Consider the following 19,165-nt stretch of genomic DNA (forward strand, 5'->3'; position numbering starts at 1 on the left):
GTGTGCCTGTGCGCGCGTGTGTGTGTGCATGCGCGTGTGTGCGTGTGCATATGCGTGTCTGTGTGTGTGTGCGTGTGTGTGCATGCGTGTGTTTGCGCGCGTGTGTTGTCCTGCTCTTATTTTGTGAATGCATGTTCAAAGCTGGGTGCCGTCGTTCTTCAAAATACGTACCAACGGTCCCAGCACCAAACGTTTCAACCACTACGTTTCATCCATTCGCTGTAGCCCAATCCACAAGCTTCGTCAAAAAGCCGTAGCAATGTGGACTTCGCGGAGAGTGAGGAAAACTCGGAAGAGCAGCTCCGACGATTACGATGCTTTATCGTCTAAACATGTCTGACACCGTCTTTCCTGGACACTGAATACCTTCTCGATCACCGTAACCTCTGTACCAAGTCACGTCGATGACTACGTTATAAAACTAGGCAGCCCAAAAAGCTTTCGGCGTATGAGAAGAGTTTGGCTTCCTGAAACGAACATCAACATGCTTCGAATGCATTTTTGAAGTTCTACTGCGCCATATGTCGGGCCTCACCAAAGTGTCTGCGCGTGGTAGGCACGAGTTCAGAGCAATACAAGTGGTGGACCAATTTGGCCTGTTCGAGCTAAAGCATTAGAGGTGTTACATGTTCAACTACAGCGTACTGCTTGGTTAAAGCTGCGTCACAGGTTGGCCTTGTTTGCACATGCGAAAGTGAAGAAAAAATCGAACACAATTTTTATTTAAAGACTGCGGATCTGTACATGGATAGAATGTTTCATATTATTCATAGTAGTGTATGGCAGATTTGAAATTGGACGTCCGCTTTTCCCGCTAACTTTATCGCATGGCCCTATACGCGCTATATCAATAGGCCACCTTCTAGTGCACCGTACCCGTGTTACCGTGCCAAGCTGTTGTAGCATATAATCGGCATAATAAACAAATCAGCATTTAGTGGAACCAGGACTTGGTGTAGTCTTTACCGTGTCATATCTGCGGCTGGTTTTAGGCGCGAATTAGATTGATTTACACCAGTTCCTGTCGCGCATAACTAGCTCCTGCGATCGAAATTTATTCTTGTAATAAATAAATATAGGTCAGTATCAAGTAGTAATTTAACGCCACCCGGCAGCCGGAGCGCATCTCTAACCCCCTGAAGACATGCGTATTCCGATATGCCCTAGCCAAAGCTGGCAGTGTCTGCGCTCTTCACAGATCTTGTGGGTTCCGGGATCTGGGTAAGGTAGGCGCGCCATTCAGTGTTCGCATGTAGGTCCCTGTCATGGGAGGAGGGTCGGGTGTTTCTTAAACTCCCCTACAGATGCAAAGAGGGCCTGCTAATCAATGGCCATGACAAAAAGATTAGGATATAAAGTTTAGCATGTATAGAGCGACGACGAGGGTTAGAATATTTTCTTGGGAGTGAGTTCCACGAAAGTGTTGGCCAAGGTTGTTGGGAGAGTATGTGCTGCTAGCACGGTTCTCTGAGCGAGAATGATCATACGAATTCATTGAATAATCTATAGCATGGGCCGATTGATTGAATGTAGCTTTCTATGGGCTAGAAAAGCGACCAGAAGCCCACCAAAACATCCGCCGCAAACCATGCTCCTAGAACAAGCATTAGGTACCCACCTTCAAGTCTGGCCATTTGGCCACCGACCATGAAGAGAGAAAACACCCATTTGAAAATTACTAAGGCAATGGCACCTTAATAAATTCGTTAATAAAGTTGTTAAATACCACAATTTTGGTCCTCCGAGAACCACAACAACTTTTAAAACTATGTACTAAATAATTGTTTAAACAGAAATGTGTTGGTAAGATAGTGAGTGGCTGCTGCCTCGCTCCGTTCTTCGACGCAGTGTCGGGAAAGTGTACTTTTCTGAAAAAAAAGGGTGGTACATAAATAAGCATGCCGCTGCGGCGCCAGAGCTTTTTTCTCTTAGTGGACGGCGACACAGACAGGTACTTCGTGTACTGTCTTTCATCCTAAATATCAGCTTTGAAGGAGAAACCTGTGACCTTGCAGCCTGTGTGGTTTGTTAAAACCTCTGGTGTCCGTGTTCGCGATTGTGAAACAAGGGCTGTTCGCAGGTTGCACGTTCAGTAAAATCCGTGTCTTAATTACTCTGAGGTTTGTTTAGAGTTTGAATAACGGCACTTAGTCACGGATATTTTTTTACTAGTCGACGTGCTTTCAAAGACAAGGCCACACGCACCCGCAAATTATGTAAAGTTTGCGGCTAAAACTGAGTACACCGCTTCAGAAAGCGGTCTATATGGCATATGGCATTAGGCATAAGGCATAGCAGTACTTATCAAAGCCCGCTATTACTTTCGCCCGCAAACACTGCTTACACTGTACAATGCTTTTATTCACAGCCATTTGATATATTGCATCGAAGCCTGGGGTCTGACTTACCAAGCTCATTTAGAACCAGTACGACATATCCAAAACCAAGCACTTCGCATTATCACTCGTAGCCCTTATAATTCCCGTGTCGCTTCTCTCTATCAAAAACTTAATATTTTTCCTCTAGATAGGCTCATAACGTTTAGTGTAAGTATTATGGTATACCGTCTGTTGAACAACCAAAATCTCGTTTATATAATAGGTAGAGGGGATCTGTCTAACCATAATAACATCCGACTTTCAGAGCAAAACAATTTTAAACTCCCAGAAATAAGTACGAACTACGGAAAGCATACTTTTGAATTTGCCGCAGTTAAGCAGTGGAATGACTTGGAGTACATTTTCAAAGCCTCCCGATCTCTCAAGTCATCTAAGCGCTTACTTCGTTCTTCACTTGACCCATCATAACACGTCATGTTTGGTGCACCTTACATATCCTAAACCTTACAAATATGCGTATATGTGTTTGCGACCATGTATTTGAAAAAATCTGTATTAGCTGCTGAAAATACATTAAACTCTATAACTATAGATATGTGTATTTCTGTATATGTGCCTGTAACCACATGTGTGCCTGCCTCTGTAAGTGTATTAGTTTTTCGCCCAGTCTGAGCATTTTTACTCATGCTTTTATCCGACTTGTCAACACTAGTCTGAGAGTTCGTGGCCTAATAATTTGTTTTTCAATTGTATAATCCTTACGCACTCTTTGTTGTTCAGCGACTGCACCTAATATTCATTTTGTTATTAACCATCAGAAGTCTCATCGGCAGTGTTTTTCACTATGGGACCCCTGCCTGTATACTAATGCTATGTTATTTCGTCTGTTTGTATAATAAAGGGAAACTGAAACTGAAACTGAAAGTCTTGGCTAGACGCGGCTGGCTAACCCACCGATTTCCCCAATGCAAAATACTTTACTCTCTTCCTATAGCCATGTAATGATAAAATTTTACATCATGTTTGAGGAAGTGAACGTCGTATTTCGTATTTTAGGAAGTTTTCTAAATCAAGAAATCGTGGTTATTTCCTACCAAACCTCGCACATTTTGTGCATCTCTGCTGTATTTGAAGCATTTTGATTATCTCAGTAAATCAGCTAACCGCTATTACACGTGGTAAATCTAACACGATGGTGTCTTGGCTAATGTAAAGGAGGCAAGCACTGGTAGCCTAGCAAAGTGGCCATTTCAAAGCTGTATCTGCAGTAATCAAGTAATTCATTGCCGCATTACCTGTTCCATTACTTTTAATATTGTTTGATGGTTCGCGACGGCGATATTACACTTCTAACTAGAATAATTCAAGTTTGGTGATTTGATAAAATAACTCCTCAAGGTTCTCCAGAGAACAATTCTTTTGCATCAATGTGTAATACAATGAGTCAAATTAGACTTGCATCACTAAGAAAATAGACCGCTCTCTAAGCACCACGCGCAGGCCCATCAATTTCATGGATCTAGCAGCAGTTCGCACCATTACATGCGGAAGCCTAAGAAAATTTCTCTACCAATAAACAGGTGAATGCACTCCAACTAATGAAATGTAGGGCTCTCTTAATGCGCTGCCTAACCAGGTGTAACTTCTTTCACAATAGGCATACCCAGTTTGCCTTCCCAATAAGATAAAGATTCCAGGAGTAGGGGTGAGATACACTTCAGGACCAGTTTAAAACCGTGGACAAGTCTGTCAGTTGGAGGACAGCGCATCCATTCTCTTGACTTCTTCAATTTTTTTGCAGGGTGGCTTCGTACACATCGGTGGTTCGAGCACGAAATGCCTCTCTTGTGGAGTGGTGATTTCGGACTGGCAGGTTGCGGACAGGGTCATCCAGAGGCATCGACAAGCTAGCCCCAACTGTGCGTTTGTGCGATCCATCCCAAGTGCTCCTCCGTCGGCGCAAGGGCCTTCCGTCGGAGGCGCCCGCTCGCCAACCGCTGGGGATGTCGCGAGGCATATGCAGGTCAGTTGCGTGCTGCCTCCGTCACAGCGACCACCCACGGAGGTGGATGCGTTTTTTCTTCAGCGTCTGAAGGCGTCAGAGGAGGCACGCTTGGAGACTTTCTATGACTGGCCACTGGACTTATTGCCTCCCCGGCGACTGTCTCAGGCCGGCTTCTACTATTTACATGATGACGACAGGGTGAGCGCCCCTTCGTTTGTATCCCCCATGATTCATTGGCGCTATGTTTGTACGTTGTGGCATAAAGGTCACTTCTATGCATATTCCTACGCACAGTTTAGCCACAAATCTTACATATGATATTTAACTACATCCAACAGTACTTCCGTCCTTGACCCAATTTTTTTATCCTATGAAGTCGAAGAGTTTGGCACTACCGAAGGCATTTTTCAGGGCACGCCATACCGTGAAGAGGCACGCGTTTTAAGCAATCTTACCACATACTTGACACAATTGAAAACAAAACGTCGTGAACCAGTCATGATTTTAATAAAGCCCAAGGCGAAAGGATACTGAGTTTTTATAGCAGAATACTTACACTCTCACGAATATTGCCAACAGTCCTCTTTATTAGATCCTTTTAAATGAACAGAACAGTGTGCATTAAAAGATATTCAACCCTAAACCAAAATATAAAATAACTGCCGCTTCTCGATAACGGCAAGATATAGCAAAAACAGGGAGCCTTACTTTTCCGATACCATGTCGAACAGTTTACCATCGCTTGAAACTCTGAAGCAGAATTTGCAGTTTTAAATACAATATTGTTGGTGTTGAAATATATGATTTCGTTGTCAAGGACCCAAAATAGCTGTGGATGCACATTATAATAAAGAAGAAGCATGTCACTAGCCTAAGCATAGACGGTGAACAGCAATTGATAATTCGACGAGCATAGCTCCACGCTTAACCGTTTTTTTTCAACGTAGCAACAGCATAGCTGTCTGATTTCAAATAAAGTTCATGGAATTATTTCGTATAGCATTAATTGCACAAGGAACTTTTTCAGCCCACCTACATCGGACATTAAAAAATTCGGGGGCACTGGTGAAATTCCCAATAGCTATTTTTCAGTACGCTGAATGTAGCCGCAAATTTTATTTGTAATATTGTGAAGCTATACGCCGAACCGCAATTCGGGGTGATTGTAAATTTGCAAATGTTCAATCTATTCACAAAGCTGGAGACAAGCTCTTCCCTACGTTACGGACCCATTTCTTTTCTATGCACATTTGGCAGTAAATTATTGGAATACTTTCCTTTCATGCATGCCAGCTTCTTTTTAAAAGCGGGCATGCTTGAATGCTGGCATGCTTTTAGAAACTCGCGTGCTTTTTTACCAGTTTGCATGGATTTGTGCGTGGACCAGCAAGAACGACTCAGCTTATCCACATAACAAATAAAATCAAGATTTTACTCAAAAACGGTGGACGAATTTACGTTATCTTGATTATTTCCGCAAGGTACTTTTCCGGGTTTTCCTAGTATTAATTCAAAATAAAGTTCTGCTAATACTGCGAACAAACGACCCAGTGACTCAATCGCTATCTTTCCGAAGCAGGCCAACATATCAGCATGGGCACCTCCTAATCACATTCGACTACATTCCTCTCAGGCGTGCCCCAAAGTATAGTCACTGAGCTGCTTCTATTTGCAATTGATTCCCATTTAATTTCCTGTGTGATGTCAGTTGCTCTCGAATGGCTGGGTCGTGCACCATTTTATCCATTATCCACCGAGGATGGGCAACTCGTAGATTGGTACCTTTTGGCATATAAGACTAGTACAGACGTTTTGAAATTATCTGTTGCAGTTAAAAATGACTCAAATGACCATCACTCACCACAAGAATTTGCTACAGCAATTCTATACACTAAAAAATTGGCTCCAATCCACGCTGTGAAGGTGGTTGGAAAGCAAAGCTTTAGACGACACCCACAATAATTGTCCATGCGAGTTAAGTTGAATTCAGACACGTGGCTCTACAAAGAGCCAAACCAGATATTCTGCCAGCCATTACTAGGAATTCACGGGGGCGGCGTACCGAACGCTGGAGCGGCGGACGCCGCCATCGCTGTAGTCCTGCCGTGCGTAGGCAGAAAGAAAACGCAAAGCATCGTCCTTCGGAGGGTGAGACAGCGGATCCTACCCATCCAGATGTGCTAGCCAGGAGCTGCACCACAGCTCGACACAAGCTCAGACACCGAAACAATTCGGCATGTGACTTAGCGATTGCCAGTTATACCTATTTAAATTAGTTTACTAAGTTTGAGAATTGCGAGAAAGCTGAGGAAACTTTTATAATCGCAATTTATCTGATCCAGTTGCTCCTTTCGTATTATGTAATACTTGTTAATACACAGCCGAATTGGTATTCCCCAATTTAGCAAACGGAATCCCATTCGTGGCAAGTAGTGCGCGAGAGATAGCGTTTCTCGGGTGGCCAGAAGTCGGTATGTATGTGATCGCTACATTGTGTTTTCCCGCCCTGGAAACCGATCGTTAACGTATCTTTGCCACACGACCACTTAATTGCGTTGAGTCCGGGTTACCCAGGAGGTGCTGTCGAACAAGTTAATCAAGCCGTGCGGAGGAAGCGCGCAATGGACGCGAAGCGCACCAGAGCAGGCCAAAAACAACCGTTGCTAAAGCAGACAACAAAGCCTTCCCTCTAACGCGCCCGCCGGTGCGAGCAGGCAGGTGCGCGCGGGAAAGGCTGAGCAATAGCGTCCTATCGCAGCGCAACCTACACTGGGCTCCGGGAATAAAAACCGTCCTCCCGCTCTCCATCCGCGTTCGGTGTTTCTTGTCCCACACGCCACGAAGGAATCGTTGGCTGGTAGAGGTATGAAGCTTTGCTTTAAAACTGCCGTCTGATTTCATTGTATCCCATTGGTAAAATTGATACCACACACTGAGTAGAGAAAGTGACTGTCATTATCATCATCATCATCACCATCATCACCAGCCTATCTACTCGCACTGCAGGGCAAATGCCTCTCCCATTCTTCCCTAATTACCCCGGTCCTGTGCTAACTGCGACCAATTTATCCCCGCAAACTTCTTGATTTCATCTGCCCATCTAACTTTCTGCCGCCCCCTGCAGCGCTTGCCTTCTCTGGGGATCCACTCTGTTACCCTTAATGACCAACGGTTATCTTGCCTGCGCATTACAGGCCCTGCCCGCGTCCTTTTCTTCTTCTTAATTTCTACTAATATGTCCTCAACACGCGTTTGTTCCCTGACCCACTCCGCTCTCTTCTTGTCCCTCAATGTTACACCTATCATCTTCAGTTCCATTGCTCGCTGAGTTGTCCTCAATTTAAGTTGCACCCTCTTAGTGAGCCTCCAAGTTTCTGCCCCGTAGGTGAGCACCGGTAAAATGCAGCTGTCATGCAGTTTCTTCTTCAGGGACAATGGTAGGCTGCCATTCATTATCTGAGAATGTCTGCCGTATGCACTCCACCCCATTATTATCCGTCTAATTATTTCTGCCTCATGCTGGGGACCCTAGGCCACAAGTTGGCCTAAGTAGATATATCCGCTTACCACTTCCACTGCTTCGCCACGCATCTCAAACCGCTGTGCTGTCCGGTTATTGATCATTACTTTGGTTTTCTGCGTAATAATTTTCAGGCCCACGCTTCTATTCTGCTTGTCCAGTGCGGTAAGCATGCTTTGCAATTCGTCCCCCGAGTTACTTAGCAAGTCAACGTCATCAGCCAATCTGAGATTACTCAGGTATTCTCCATTAACCCTTACTCCCACCTGTTCCCAATCCAATGTTCTGAATACTTCATGTAAACATGCTGTGAATAACATTGGAGAGATTGTGTCTCCTTGTCTTACACCCTTCCTTATAGGTATTTTACTGCTCTCCCTATGGAGGATGATGGTAGCTGTAAACCCATTGTAGATATCCTCTAGTATTCTTACATAATGCTGATCGACACCCTGGTTTCGTAATGCCTGAATGACTGCTGAGGTTTGTTTTGACCGAGTCAAATGCTTTATCATAATCTATGAAGGCTATATATAGGGGTTCAGTATAGTCTGCGCACTTTTTTATCATTTGATTGATTCTGTGAATGTGGTTTATTGTTGAATAGCCTTTACAAAACCCTGCTTGTTCTTTAGGTTGACTGAAATCTAAGGTTGTAGAAATTCTTTTAGCGATTACTTTGGTAAGTACCCTGTAGACGACTAACAGTGAGCTGATCGGCTTTTAACTTTTCAAGTCCTTCATGTCACCTTTCAATATATTAGTCAATATATTATTAATAATATACGATTCAGTCGAAAAAAGATTCGGTTGGAAGACTCGATGGTGCGTGTGCAGGTGTGTTGTGCGTTCTGCCGGGGCGTGGTGCACGGCTGGGAGCCTGGGGACGACCCCCTCTGGGAACATGCACGCCACTACCCGTGCTGCCCGTTCCTGCTGAACCTCGTACTGGATGGCGAACATGCCAACAGGTGAGCGCTAGAGAGGCTTGTTTTACAGTGGTACACAGTGTTCGTGCATTTTGGGACACCACTCGTCAGTGCAAGGATTCCATCAGAAAGCATCGGTAATGGAAAGGGAAGTAATAAAAACTGCCTTATGTACTATACTCCCAAACGTAAAGTTTGACCGCAGCGCAAACTGCCACGGTGCATGGCTGCTGCGTCTCAGGAAGTGATCGCGGCATCCGCACACGCAAGGCGGCGCACGCTACACTGCCGTTATCGCGAAGCACGTCGCTGCCGCCCAGAATTTTGTAAATCGCGTTTGTGCCTCCCGCAAAATTGTCAGCAAGGGTAAGCCTCTGCGTTGGCGGCGCGAGCTGCGTCTCAGGAAGTGAACTCGTAATCGCCGAGCGCAAGAGGGCACGCTCTCCAATGGCGTTATCTCGCAGCGCGTCCCCATCGCCCAGCAGGTCTCACTGCCTCCTCCTGACACTTTCGCCATGCGCCACCGTGGAGAGCGCCTCCCCCTCACTCTTTCGCCACACTTCCCTCCGCCATTTTCCTTCCATCTTCAGTTCTTTCTTCATTCGCTAGGCAACGCGGACAACGCCGCCGTAAAATTACAGTAGTGGGCGCCAAAGTGTTCCGCACTAAAACTTTCGCAGCGGTTAGAACTAAAATCCCCTGTACTGGCAGGACTTCGACAGGTGGTAGCGAAAACAAGTCGGGGGTGAGTGATAATTGTGAGGTTATGTCAGCTAACAAAAAGACAGATAGCAAAGAGATGTTGGGAAGAGGCGTTTCAAGGGTAGTCTTTCTTTATGGTTGGACTGGTAAAGTCAGAATGCTAACGTAGGTGAGAGTGTATGTATAACTGAGAGGCCCAACACGAGAACGCCTCTCAAAAGTGCACATGATGAGTTGTTATGACAAAGGTGTCTAACCCGAACCGGACCGAAAAGCGGAACCGCACCGTTATATTCGCAGAATTGAACCCGAACCCGAACCGTTGTTTTTTGATCCCGTCAAACCTAGACGGAAAGCGAACCAAAAATAATTAACGGTTACCGGTTCCCACCAAAATGGTTCGACCATCCGTTGTTTCCAGCGTCTGTTAAATGTCAGTCGTTGCTTTTTTGTTTCACACGACATCAACACTGCGATCCCCTGCGCAATTGTCCCATTAAGATTAATAAAAACGCTATGAGCGCTGTCATTGCGGTCACAACCAACATTGTGAAAAGATTTTGCGTCAATATTGCGATGGTATGTTGTTGCTGCATCCGCAAGCGGGATGCGAGACTGGGAAAAAGAACGCCCACACTGTTGCGCAGCCAGCCACAACAAAGGGATAACAAGAGGACGAAGTGGTCCGCGGCAATGGGTTTCTAAAACACACAAACAGGGGGATACACATCCCGGGCTCTGTCAGGCCAATACAATCAATATTTCCAGAACAAAATATTTTTCCCCAGTAAATAGGTAATTTACATGTTGTAGGCGTAAAGAATACAAAAATTGGCTCCAATCAGCGCTGTGAAGGTTGTTTGACTGCGAAGCTGCAAATGACATACCAACGATTACCCATACGGCGTCACTTGAATCCACACACGTGGAATCCGCTGATTTCTAACACCCATCACACTCTTCGCCTCCCTGTCTCACTCCTCTCTTGATGAATTGAACGCAGGTGTATATATAGTGCAATTGAAATTTCCCGCCTTCGCAGTGCCGGCACGGCCCCTGCCTGAACAGCACAAGCGGAAGCTCTGTTCTTTTTTAACACGAAATTGCTTTATTCTATGATACAGAAAGGTTTCACTGATGCCATATCTGTCGCGGAAGTGACGCCAGTACAACGGAGCTAGCGGCCTATAGAGGGTGAACCCCTGCACTGAGGGTCTTCTTGCGGGGAAGGAACCTTAAAGGAGCCATGAAGACAAAATACAAGTTGGGTTTATTAGAAAGACTGCTTAATCCCGATAAAAGTGATACCAATATCATCGCAATCTTCGAACAAGTAACGGAGATATTAAAGAAAACGTGTGAAGCAGTCGCGACCTCCTAGCCAATTTCCCGCAACTTTTCTATGACGTCACTGAACCTTGTTTGTGCGATTGGGTGCTGCCTAACTCACCTGCCGGGACGACACATGACTGGAAGTTGTAATGGGGACGCTGGTTCAATTTGACCGCATCACTTGAATGCTAACGTGCAGTTAACGTACTGTAAATTATGTTTTATTTTTGGCCCGTATGACGTCATTTTTGCTCATAACACGACACTGTGGCGCAAAATTTGAAAGTTTTTAAATACTTCCTGCTTTTTTTTTCGTTAAAAATAACATCTTTTGGGGCTGTAATGGTGCTGAGTGAGATACTGAATCCTAGTTCTTTCAATATAGACAAAGTCGTCTTTTCTCCTCATGGCTCCTTTAATTACTAAAAAGTTCGTTATACTTAGGGTTGTTCGTTTTCGGTTTTTATATTTTAACACGAAAGCGTTTTATGCCGGTATACACCAAGATTTCACTCACGTCATATTCGTCACGGAAATAACGCCAGTACACCTTTGCATAAGCGACCCGCCAGCAGGACGTCGCTATCCAAGCACACCCACAGGACAGCCGCCGACGCGCAAATCATGCTCAGCTTCAGATTTCGCTCCACATTTCAGTTTCGTGTTTTACCGATTCCTATGACAGATAAATCAACCACAGTTTTTTTTCTTGCTTTCATGTCGCATGCGTCGGCGCCTTACTGGGCAGTTTGAAACGGGCCCTTTCTGGCGGCCACTTTTAGCGTCTTTGCAAGGGAGAGGAGGAGGGCGGCACGCGAGTCTTCGGCGTCAACGCAGCCTCATAAGGTGTCCCCAGCACAGGTCAGACAGTTTCGGGCCCTCCCAAAAACCTTATAGCATAGCATAGCATCAACTCTCTCATTGCTTCCCCCTTATGCTACGTTCAGACCACCGACGTAACAGCCGTATCGTGCACTACGGAGGTAAAAAACGGCGTTTCACGCAGTTTGGTTGGCTGAGACGTCAAATGACGTCATTATTTAACGATCTTCCGACAGTTCCGACAACAGTGTAAACCCGGCCTAACAACTCTTGTTGTGCGTGTCGCCGCCAAAGAGCGTTTCCCACTCCCCAAACGCTGAATCTGAACCAACGTCTACTTCCTCGGTCTCCACATGTAGGAAAATTGGCTTGGCTGGTTTGAGGTATACTGCTTCGCATTAAAAATCAACTGTGTACAGCAGGCATAAATAACATTATTCGCAGAACTGCGCATGCAGACGGACTACGTACGACTATGACGCGGTGTAAACTTTAAAGCTTCTGTGCTGTAAGGGAGAGAACTTCGTTATTGTATCACTACTGGGCCGAATCCATGCCGTCCGGACCGCCTTATCGAAGCCATAATATTTCGTCCCGGGAAGAGCCAGGGTGAAAAGTTAGTGAGGCCCCCCCAAGCTGTCCCAGAAGTCGGAACGGGACGGGCTATTAGGTAGACTTATGACCACAAACACCCCTAGTGCACCTGTTCGAACCACGTTTCACCACGTGTTCTCCTCAAGCTCCTAGCTCCACGAGTCTACTTGGTACCGTACCGCGAGGACAGGAACTGAGAGGCAAAGCTCAGTCAAAGGTGGTTTTAACACGAAAGACTTGAGGGCCTCATTGTGCGAAAAAGACGCGAAACAGAATAAATGTGCCAATACAGTATTTCGAGCGTCAATTCGGGATCCCAGATATTGCAATCTTTCGAATCAACAGGTGCAGCTTCTTTTACACCTAAACACGGCGTTCCCGAGATGTCCCGTTCCGTACTGCTCACATACCCGGACATCAACCAACATTACTGCCTCCTTCGCAGACAACTTCTCCCTCCTCACCCCTCCCTCACACAGCCGAGGCTGCCCACATGTGGTGCCTTCTTCAGACGTACTCCTTTCCTCACCGCACTCTATTAGTGCAAACGTACCCTCACCTGTTTTCCTCTCCTAACTGTCCTTTGTGTGACGCGCCGGACACGCTTTATCACTCACTCTGCGAATGCCCGCGCGACCCCTTCCCCTGTCTAACCTCCCCCACCCTCTGGGAACAGGCTATGGGGTGCTCGGACCGCGACCGCCAAGAACTGTTCACCAGTCGGGCCCTCAACGTCGGGGCGGCCCTCTGGGCCCCCGCCACTCCCCCACCCTAAAACCAGAGAACCAAATAAAGTGGATTCTCTCTCTCTCGAGGGGGGCGCTGTGGTCACCGAGCTGAGCGGACGCACTCCACGTCGGCTCCGTCGTCGTCACGAATTTTTCGGAGGACCATCCCGCCCCTAATGTCCAAAATTGTGCATACCAGTTTCCTTTCATCGAGAGGATCACGTAGGTACCAAATGTGGGCGATTTAGCCCACTTTTGGCGATTTCGCGAGCATTTTCCTTCAGCGAGGCGAGGCAGCCCAGCTAAGCCTAACGAGGGAACCGACGAGTACGGGCATGGCGACGGCCACGTCGACGGCCGCCGCCGCCGCCGCGGGCGTGCCCGGACCTGCCCAGCGGGCGGAGAATCGGCGCGCCGACGTAGAAGACCTCTAAGAATCCTGCGAAATGGATGTGACTACTGCGGACTCTCCTCAACGCGAGCAGACTGTGTCGGACTGTGTGTCGGTGAGGACTGTTACCACGTGCTCCGGCATCGACGGCGACGAAATCGACGGCAACGAGCGTCCGCGCGCCGGCAACAAGCCGGAGGAAGGCGACGACCACGCCGGGTGGACCCGCGTGTCTCATAAGCGTCGTCGCAAGAAATCTGTGAGTGTTCTGGAAGCTTCCCCGCAGCGAGCTTCGTCACACGCCGGTAAGCCTAACGCTTCGCAACGCCAGGTTCAACCTACGCGAGCTCAGTCCGCGAGCAAGATTAACGCCAACATGACGAATACGGCGCGCATGCCCAATTTCGCCCCGAGAGACGAGTTCCGCGTGGTCGTGCGGCCACGTGGCGGCTAGAAGTAGGCAAGGTGCCGCTGACCGACCTCCGAAGTGCTATTTTCGCGGCGGCCAAAGCGAGCGAGGAAGTCGAGCGGGAGGACACCATGCTGCCGAACCTCGCTCAGAACATTCTAGCAGTCAGTACCCCGAGCTGGGAAAGGATGATTCCATACGAGGTCGTGAAGAAGATCGCGATCGGAGGACGAGAGTTCGAGACCTACGCGTATCGGGCGGCACCGGAGGACACCTCTCGCGGCGTAATACGTGGCGTGAGTCCGGAAGACACCGCGGACGACATATTTCGCCACGTGGTGAACAAACACAACCCCACTGCCGGCGACGCTCACCGCCTCGGCCAGTCGACGGCGGTCGTCATCTTGTTTCACGGAAGCAAAGCACCGTTTTACGTGCGGTACGGCGGCGTAGTTACGAGATGCTACCTGTATCGGCAGCACAAGGAAGTTTGCAAGATTTGCGGACAGATCGGCCACAGAAAGGACGTGTGTCCCACGCCGAACGTTCGGGTATGTTTCGCCTGCGGGCAGAAGAACCCGGGCGACGGGCAAAAGAGTCAATGCAAGCCGCGGTGCCGTCTGTGCGGCGGCCCACACCCCACGGGCGAGGGCTCGTGCATACACAAATTCAAGACCCCATACCAAGTGCGCAAGCGGCAGTTGGAGCGGAAACTCGAAGAAGAACGCGCGAAGGCGGCCACGTCGGCGCCGGCGCTCAAAGTCAGATTTTCTAGAAGGGACGACTTCCCCGAACTCGCCCCGCCGCGCGGCAGCAGCCGCGGCAGGAGCGCGTCGCGCGGGAGTGCGCAGCGCAGGAGCGCATCGCGCGGCCGTCGCGCCACGTCGCGAGGTCCCGTCTCCTGGGCGGCGATCACGGACGGCGAAGCTGGCGGAGCAGCTGCCGCGCCGGCTCGCCGGCGCTCAAAGTCCGCTCGTCGCGAGCGCTCGGCGTCCAGACGGAGAAGCGCTAGCCGCTCGTCCCCACGACGCAGCAACTACAAGAAGCAAGCGAGAGCCTCCCCGGAGACCTCGGAACTACGCAAGATGGTGAAAGAGCTACAAGCCACCGTACACGCCCAGCGAGTGACCATCGAGCAGCTCACCACGAAGCTCGAAGAGCTATGGGGGCGAAAGTCGACCACGTGGTCAAAGCCCGCACCCGCTGAGACAACGAACGCTAGCCCGGCGGAACGTCCGAGCCGGGCGACGAGTTGGAAGCAACCGCCGCCAGTGAGACCCGACCCCGATGCCGAAGCCGGCGGAGGAGCGACGGGAATCCCCGGCCCACGAATACTACATAGAAGAGGAATGCGACGAGGACGCGGACGACGTGGGCTCCAGCGTGTCGGCCTCCGCATCGAACGTCCTTGACCTGAGCAAGACGCCGGGTTACGCCGGCTTCAACAACCGCATCAGAAGAATCGAAAGCCAGATGAACCGCTGGGGTAGAGACCTCGAGGTCCTGGAGAAGAGAATCACCAACAGGCTGATGCAAGCTTTGCAGCAGCAGATGCAAGCCTTCCAACAACAGATGCAAACTGCTATCCAGCAGCAGATACAACAACAATTCAGCAAACTGACGGCACCCGCGTGCGGAGTCGTACAAGAACACAACAACCAGGTCACCGTCAACGTATCGCCATGATGACAACGGCCCGACATCGCACCTCGCTACGAATCTGGCACTAGAACGCGAACGGCTTTCGGTGCCGGAAAGCGGTCCTACAACAGCACCTCCGCACCCTGGCGCCGACGGAGCAACCCGACGTCATCATGGTGCAGGAAACGCACGCGGAAGACGCCGGCGCGGTGTCCCTGCCGGGCTACAGGACGCACACCAGCCCGCCGAGCGCTCGCAACTGCGGGCGCGGAGCGGCACAGGGCGTGTGCACCTTCGTCCGAAAGGGCATCGCGTTCGTCAAGCACGACGCACTCATGGGAAGCCGCGGCAGCGCGATCGAGCTATGCGCGACCGAGCTGACGGTGGCCACCGGCAGACGCAAAGGGAAGAGCACGAGCACGACCGTGATGGCGGTCAACGTGTACAGCAACCCGGAGCACCGGCAGCAAAAGTTCAAGGCACTACTGCACAAAGCACGCGGAGCAGTCTCCGCATGGGACGGCGCCGTCGGCGTCGCGTGCGGGGACTTCAACGCACGACACAGAGAGCTCGGCCACGCCTACACTTCGGACAAGGGCCGGGACCTGCTGGAGGACGCCGCGGAAGCGGACTACGTTCTCCTCACGGACCCATTGCACCCCACGCGCATCGGCACGCCCACAGTCAGAGACACTACCCCGGACCTGGCGTTCCTGCACTTGCCCGACGACCGGACTGCGAGCTGGAGAAACACGGGAGCGAACCTGGGAAGCGATCATTACATCATCAAAGTCGTCGTCCCGCTCCGACCCAACGGCAGAGGCGGCGACGACACCGGAGACGGGAGCATCAAGCACCGACTCACAAACTGGCACGAGTTTCGTACAGAGGATTTGGGCGAGATCAAAGACATCGAAGAGTGGTCGCGAAGCATAGGCGCGGCCGCGGAGAAGGCGACGACCGTCACGGAAACGTCCGAGGAGACCGCGCGCATGGACCCCCGGCTCGCGCACATGCAGGAGGCACGACGCTCGCTACAACAACGACGGAAGCGGCAGCGGCACAACCGCGCCCTTCGCAAGAGAATCGCAACGCTCGGCCGAGAAATCGGAAAGTACAGTCGCCAGCTATGCGCGCAGCAGTGATTCGAGCTGTGCAGCGAGGCCGACGGCCAGCTCCACCGGGGCGGCACGTGGAAACTCCTCCGCCACTTGATGGACGAAAGCCAGAGTAAAGAGTACCAACGACACCGGATCGCGCAGATCATGTACGCGGCGACGAAGGAGCTCGGGGAGCGGGAGGTTCACAAGCGCCTCAACGAGCGCTACCTTCCCGAGACCGCGAGAGAACGGCACGGAGAATATGCCGGCTCGCCCAACCCCTCGCTCGACAGAGACATCGAGGAGTGGGAGGTCCGGCGCGCGACCCAGGCCCTGAACTGCCGGTCGGCGGGGGGCCCGGACCGAGTCACGAACAAGGCGCTGCGCAACCTGAGCGACGCGGCCGTAACCTTACTCACGAAGTACTTTAACGAGCGCTGGCGAGCCGGCAGCCTCCCGCGACAGTGGAAGACGGCCAAGACGATACTCATACCCAAGCCCAACAAGCCGCCGGGCATAGAGAGCCTGCGCCCCATTTCCCTCACGTCGTGCGTGGGGAAGGTGCTGGAGCACGTTCTCAACGACCGGTGGCAGTGGTACCTGGAGACGAACGACCTGTGCCCCGACTCGATGCTGGGATTGCGCTCGCGTCTGGGGACACAGGACGCGATGCTACTGCTGCAGCGCGAGGTGCTGGCCCCGCCAACGAGGCCGACCTCGGACAACCGCGCCATCCTGGGCCTGGACCTGCAGAGCGCCTTCGACAAGGTGAAGCACTCGGCGATCCTGGCCCAAGTATCTCAGCTCCGCCTGGGACAGCGTTCCTACAACTACATCCGGACCTTCCTAACTGGCCGCACGGCCCGACTGGAGGTGGGTCAAACGCAACTAGAAGAGCGAGAGCTGGGCAGCGTCGGCACGCCGCAGGGCTCGATGATCTCGCCGCTGTTGTTCAACTTGGTCATGATCGGCGTGGCCCGTCGCCTGGACGAGCTGCCCGACGTAAAGTATACGATCTACGCCGACGACATCACGTTGTGGGTGTCGGGCGGCAGCGACGGCCACATCGAGTCGGCGCTGCAAGAGGCGGTGGACGGCATCGAGGAGAGTCTGCGCGGCACGGGTCTCCGGTGCGCCCCGCAAAAGTCGCAGCTGCTGATCGTGCCCCCGTCGGGCCGGTCGGCCGAAGGCGTCGGCCGAAGCGGAGCGCAGCATCGTGGTGCGAGCGAGCGACGGCACGGCCATACCCAAGGCGACGAGCATACTACGCGTTCTCGGCATGCACGTGGACGCGAGCCGCCGCTACAACACCACCGTGGAACGGCTGATCACGAAGATGGGCATCGCCACGCGCCTCGTCAAGCGACTGGCGACGCGAGCGCGCGGCATGAGAGAAGCGAGCCTGCTGCGGTTGCTGCAGGCGTTCGTCGTGAGCCAGGTGGCTTACGTGGGAGCGTTTCACGAATGGAGGACCCAGGAACGAGCCAAGATCGACAAGGCAATCCGCAAGTCATACCGGGCGGTCCTGGGCCTACTCAACGGCACGAGCAACGCGGCCCTCGCGTCTCTGAGAGTGCACAACACGCTCGCGGAGATCAGCGAGGCGCAGAGAGTGGCGCAGCTGGAACGCCTGGGGTCGACCCGGACGGGCCGGAGACTGCTGCAACGCGTAGGACTGGGCTGCCCCTTCGAGGAGGAGGACGAGCTGATCCCGCTACGAGACGACATAGCCAACAGTGTGGTGGTGCCCCCGCTCCCGAAGAACGTCGCGCCGGGACGGAACTCGGAACGGAGAATGGCGCGGGCGTGCGCGCTCGCCAAAGAGTAAAACGAGAGAGGCGATGCGGTGTTCGTGGACGCCTCCAAACATCGGGACCGAGACGACGCCTACGCGGTGGTGGCGGTGCGAGCCGCCACGGGAGAACTACTGAGCGCCAGCAGCGTGCGCGCCAAGTCCGCCAGACAGGCGGAGGAGGCGGCGATCGCGCTGGCCCTGCTCCACCCGGGGACGAAGACGGTGTTCAGCGACTCCACGTCCGCGATAGCCAACTTCGCCAGGGGCACGGTGTGCAAGACGACGATGCGAGTCCTTTCCGGCATCGGAGAGGGAGCGCGCAAGAACACCAGCACGACCATCCGGTGGTTTCCGGCTGACATGGGCCGGGAGCTCCGCAACGGCCACCGAAACGTCAACGAGGTAGCCGACGCCGCGGCCCGTGATCTCGCCACGTGCCGAGCCGCGCCAGCGACGGACGCCGACGTCGACGAGGAATCGTGCGAAGAAGGAGAAGACTACGACGCGGAACCCCTGACCACGTACGGCGCGACGCTGCGCTGGTACAGGGAAGAGAGGCGGGCCTACCCTCCGCCCCATCCGGGTCTCACGAGGAGAGAGGCCGTGCTTCTGCGGCAACTACAGACTCGGACGGCGCTGACGCCGGCGCTCGCGTGCCACGTGTGCCCGGACCTGTATGAAGACTGTGTGTGCAGTGTTTGTGCGCGAGTGACCGCGGACCTAACCCACCTGATGTGGGGTTGCGAAAGACACGACGCGAGTGACGGGAGGCCAACCCTCCCTCCGGACGTTACGGACTCGATCGGCTCTTCGGAGCGCGAACACCAGCTAAGAGCTATCCAGCGGCTCGAGGCTGCA

General features: G+C 51.7%; 1 protein-coding gene across 1 annotated transcript in view; it reads left to right on the plus strand.

Moving 5' to 3' along the window:
- The window catches only part of LOC144137589 (death-associated inhibitor of apoptosis 2-like), a 176,353-nt gene that overhangs the window by 50,375 nt on the left and 106,813 nt on the right, over positions 1-19,165 (plus strand). The window contains exons 4-5 of the mRNA XM_077669512.1: positions 4,141-4,542; positions 8,702-8,835. Coding sequence (XP_077525638.1) covers positions 4,141-4,542; positions 8,702-8,835 — 536 coding nt within the window. The remainder of the gene's footprint in view (positions 1-4,140; positions 4,543-8,701; positions 8,836-19,165) is intronic.

This window comes from Haemaphysalis longicornis, unplaced genomic scaffold (genome assembly GCF_048455015.1).
Source record: "Haemaphysalis longicornis isolate Haplotype H1 unplaced genomic scaffold, Haemaphysalis longicornis Haplotype H1 scaffold_41, whole genome shotgun sequence".
In the NCBI taxonomy this organism is placed as follows: Eukaryota; Metazoa; Arthropoda; class Arachnida; order Ixodida; family Ixodidae; genus Haemaphysalis; species Haemaphysalis longicornis.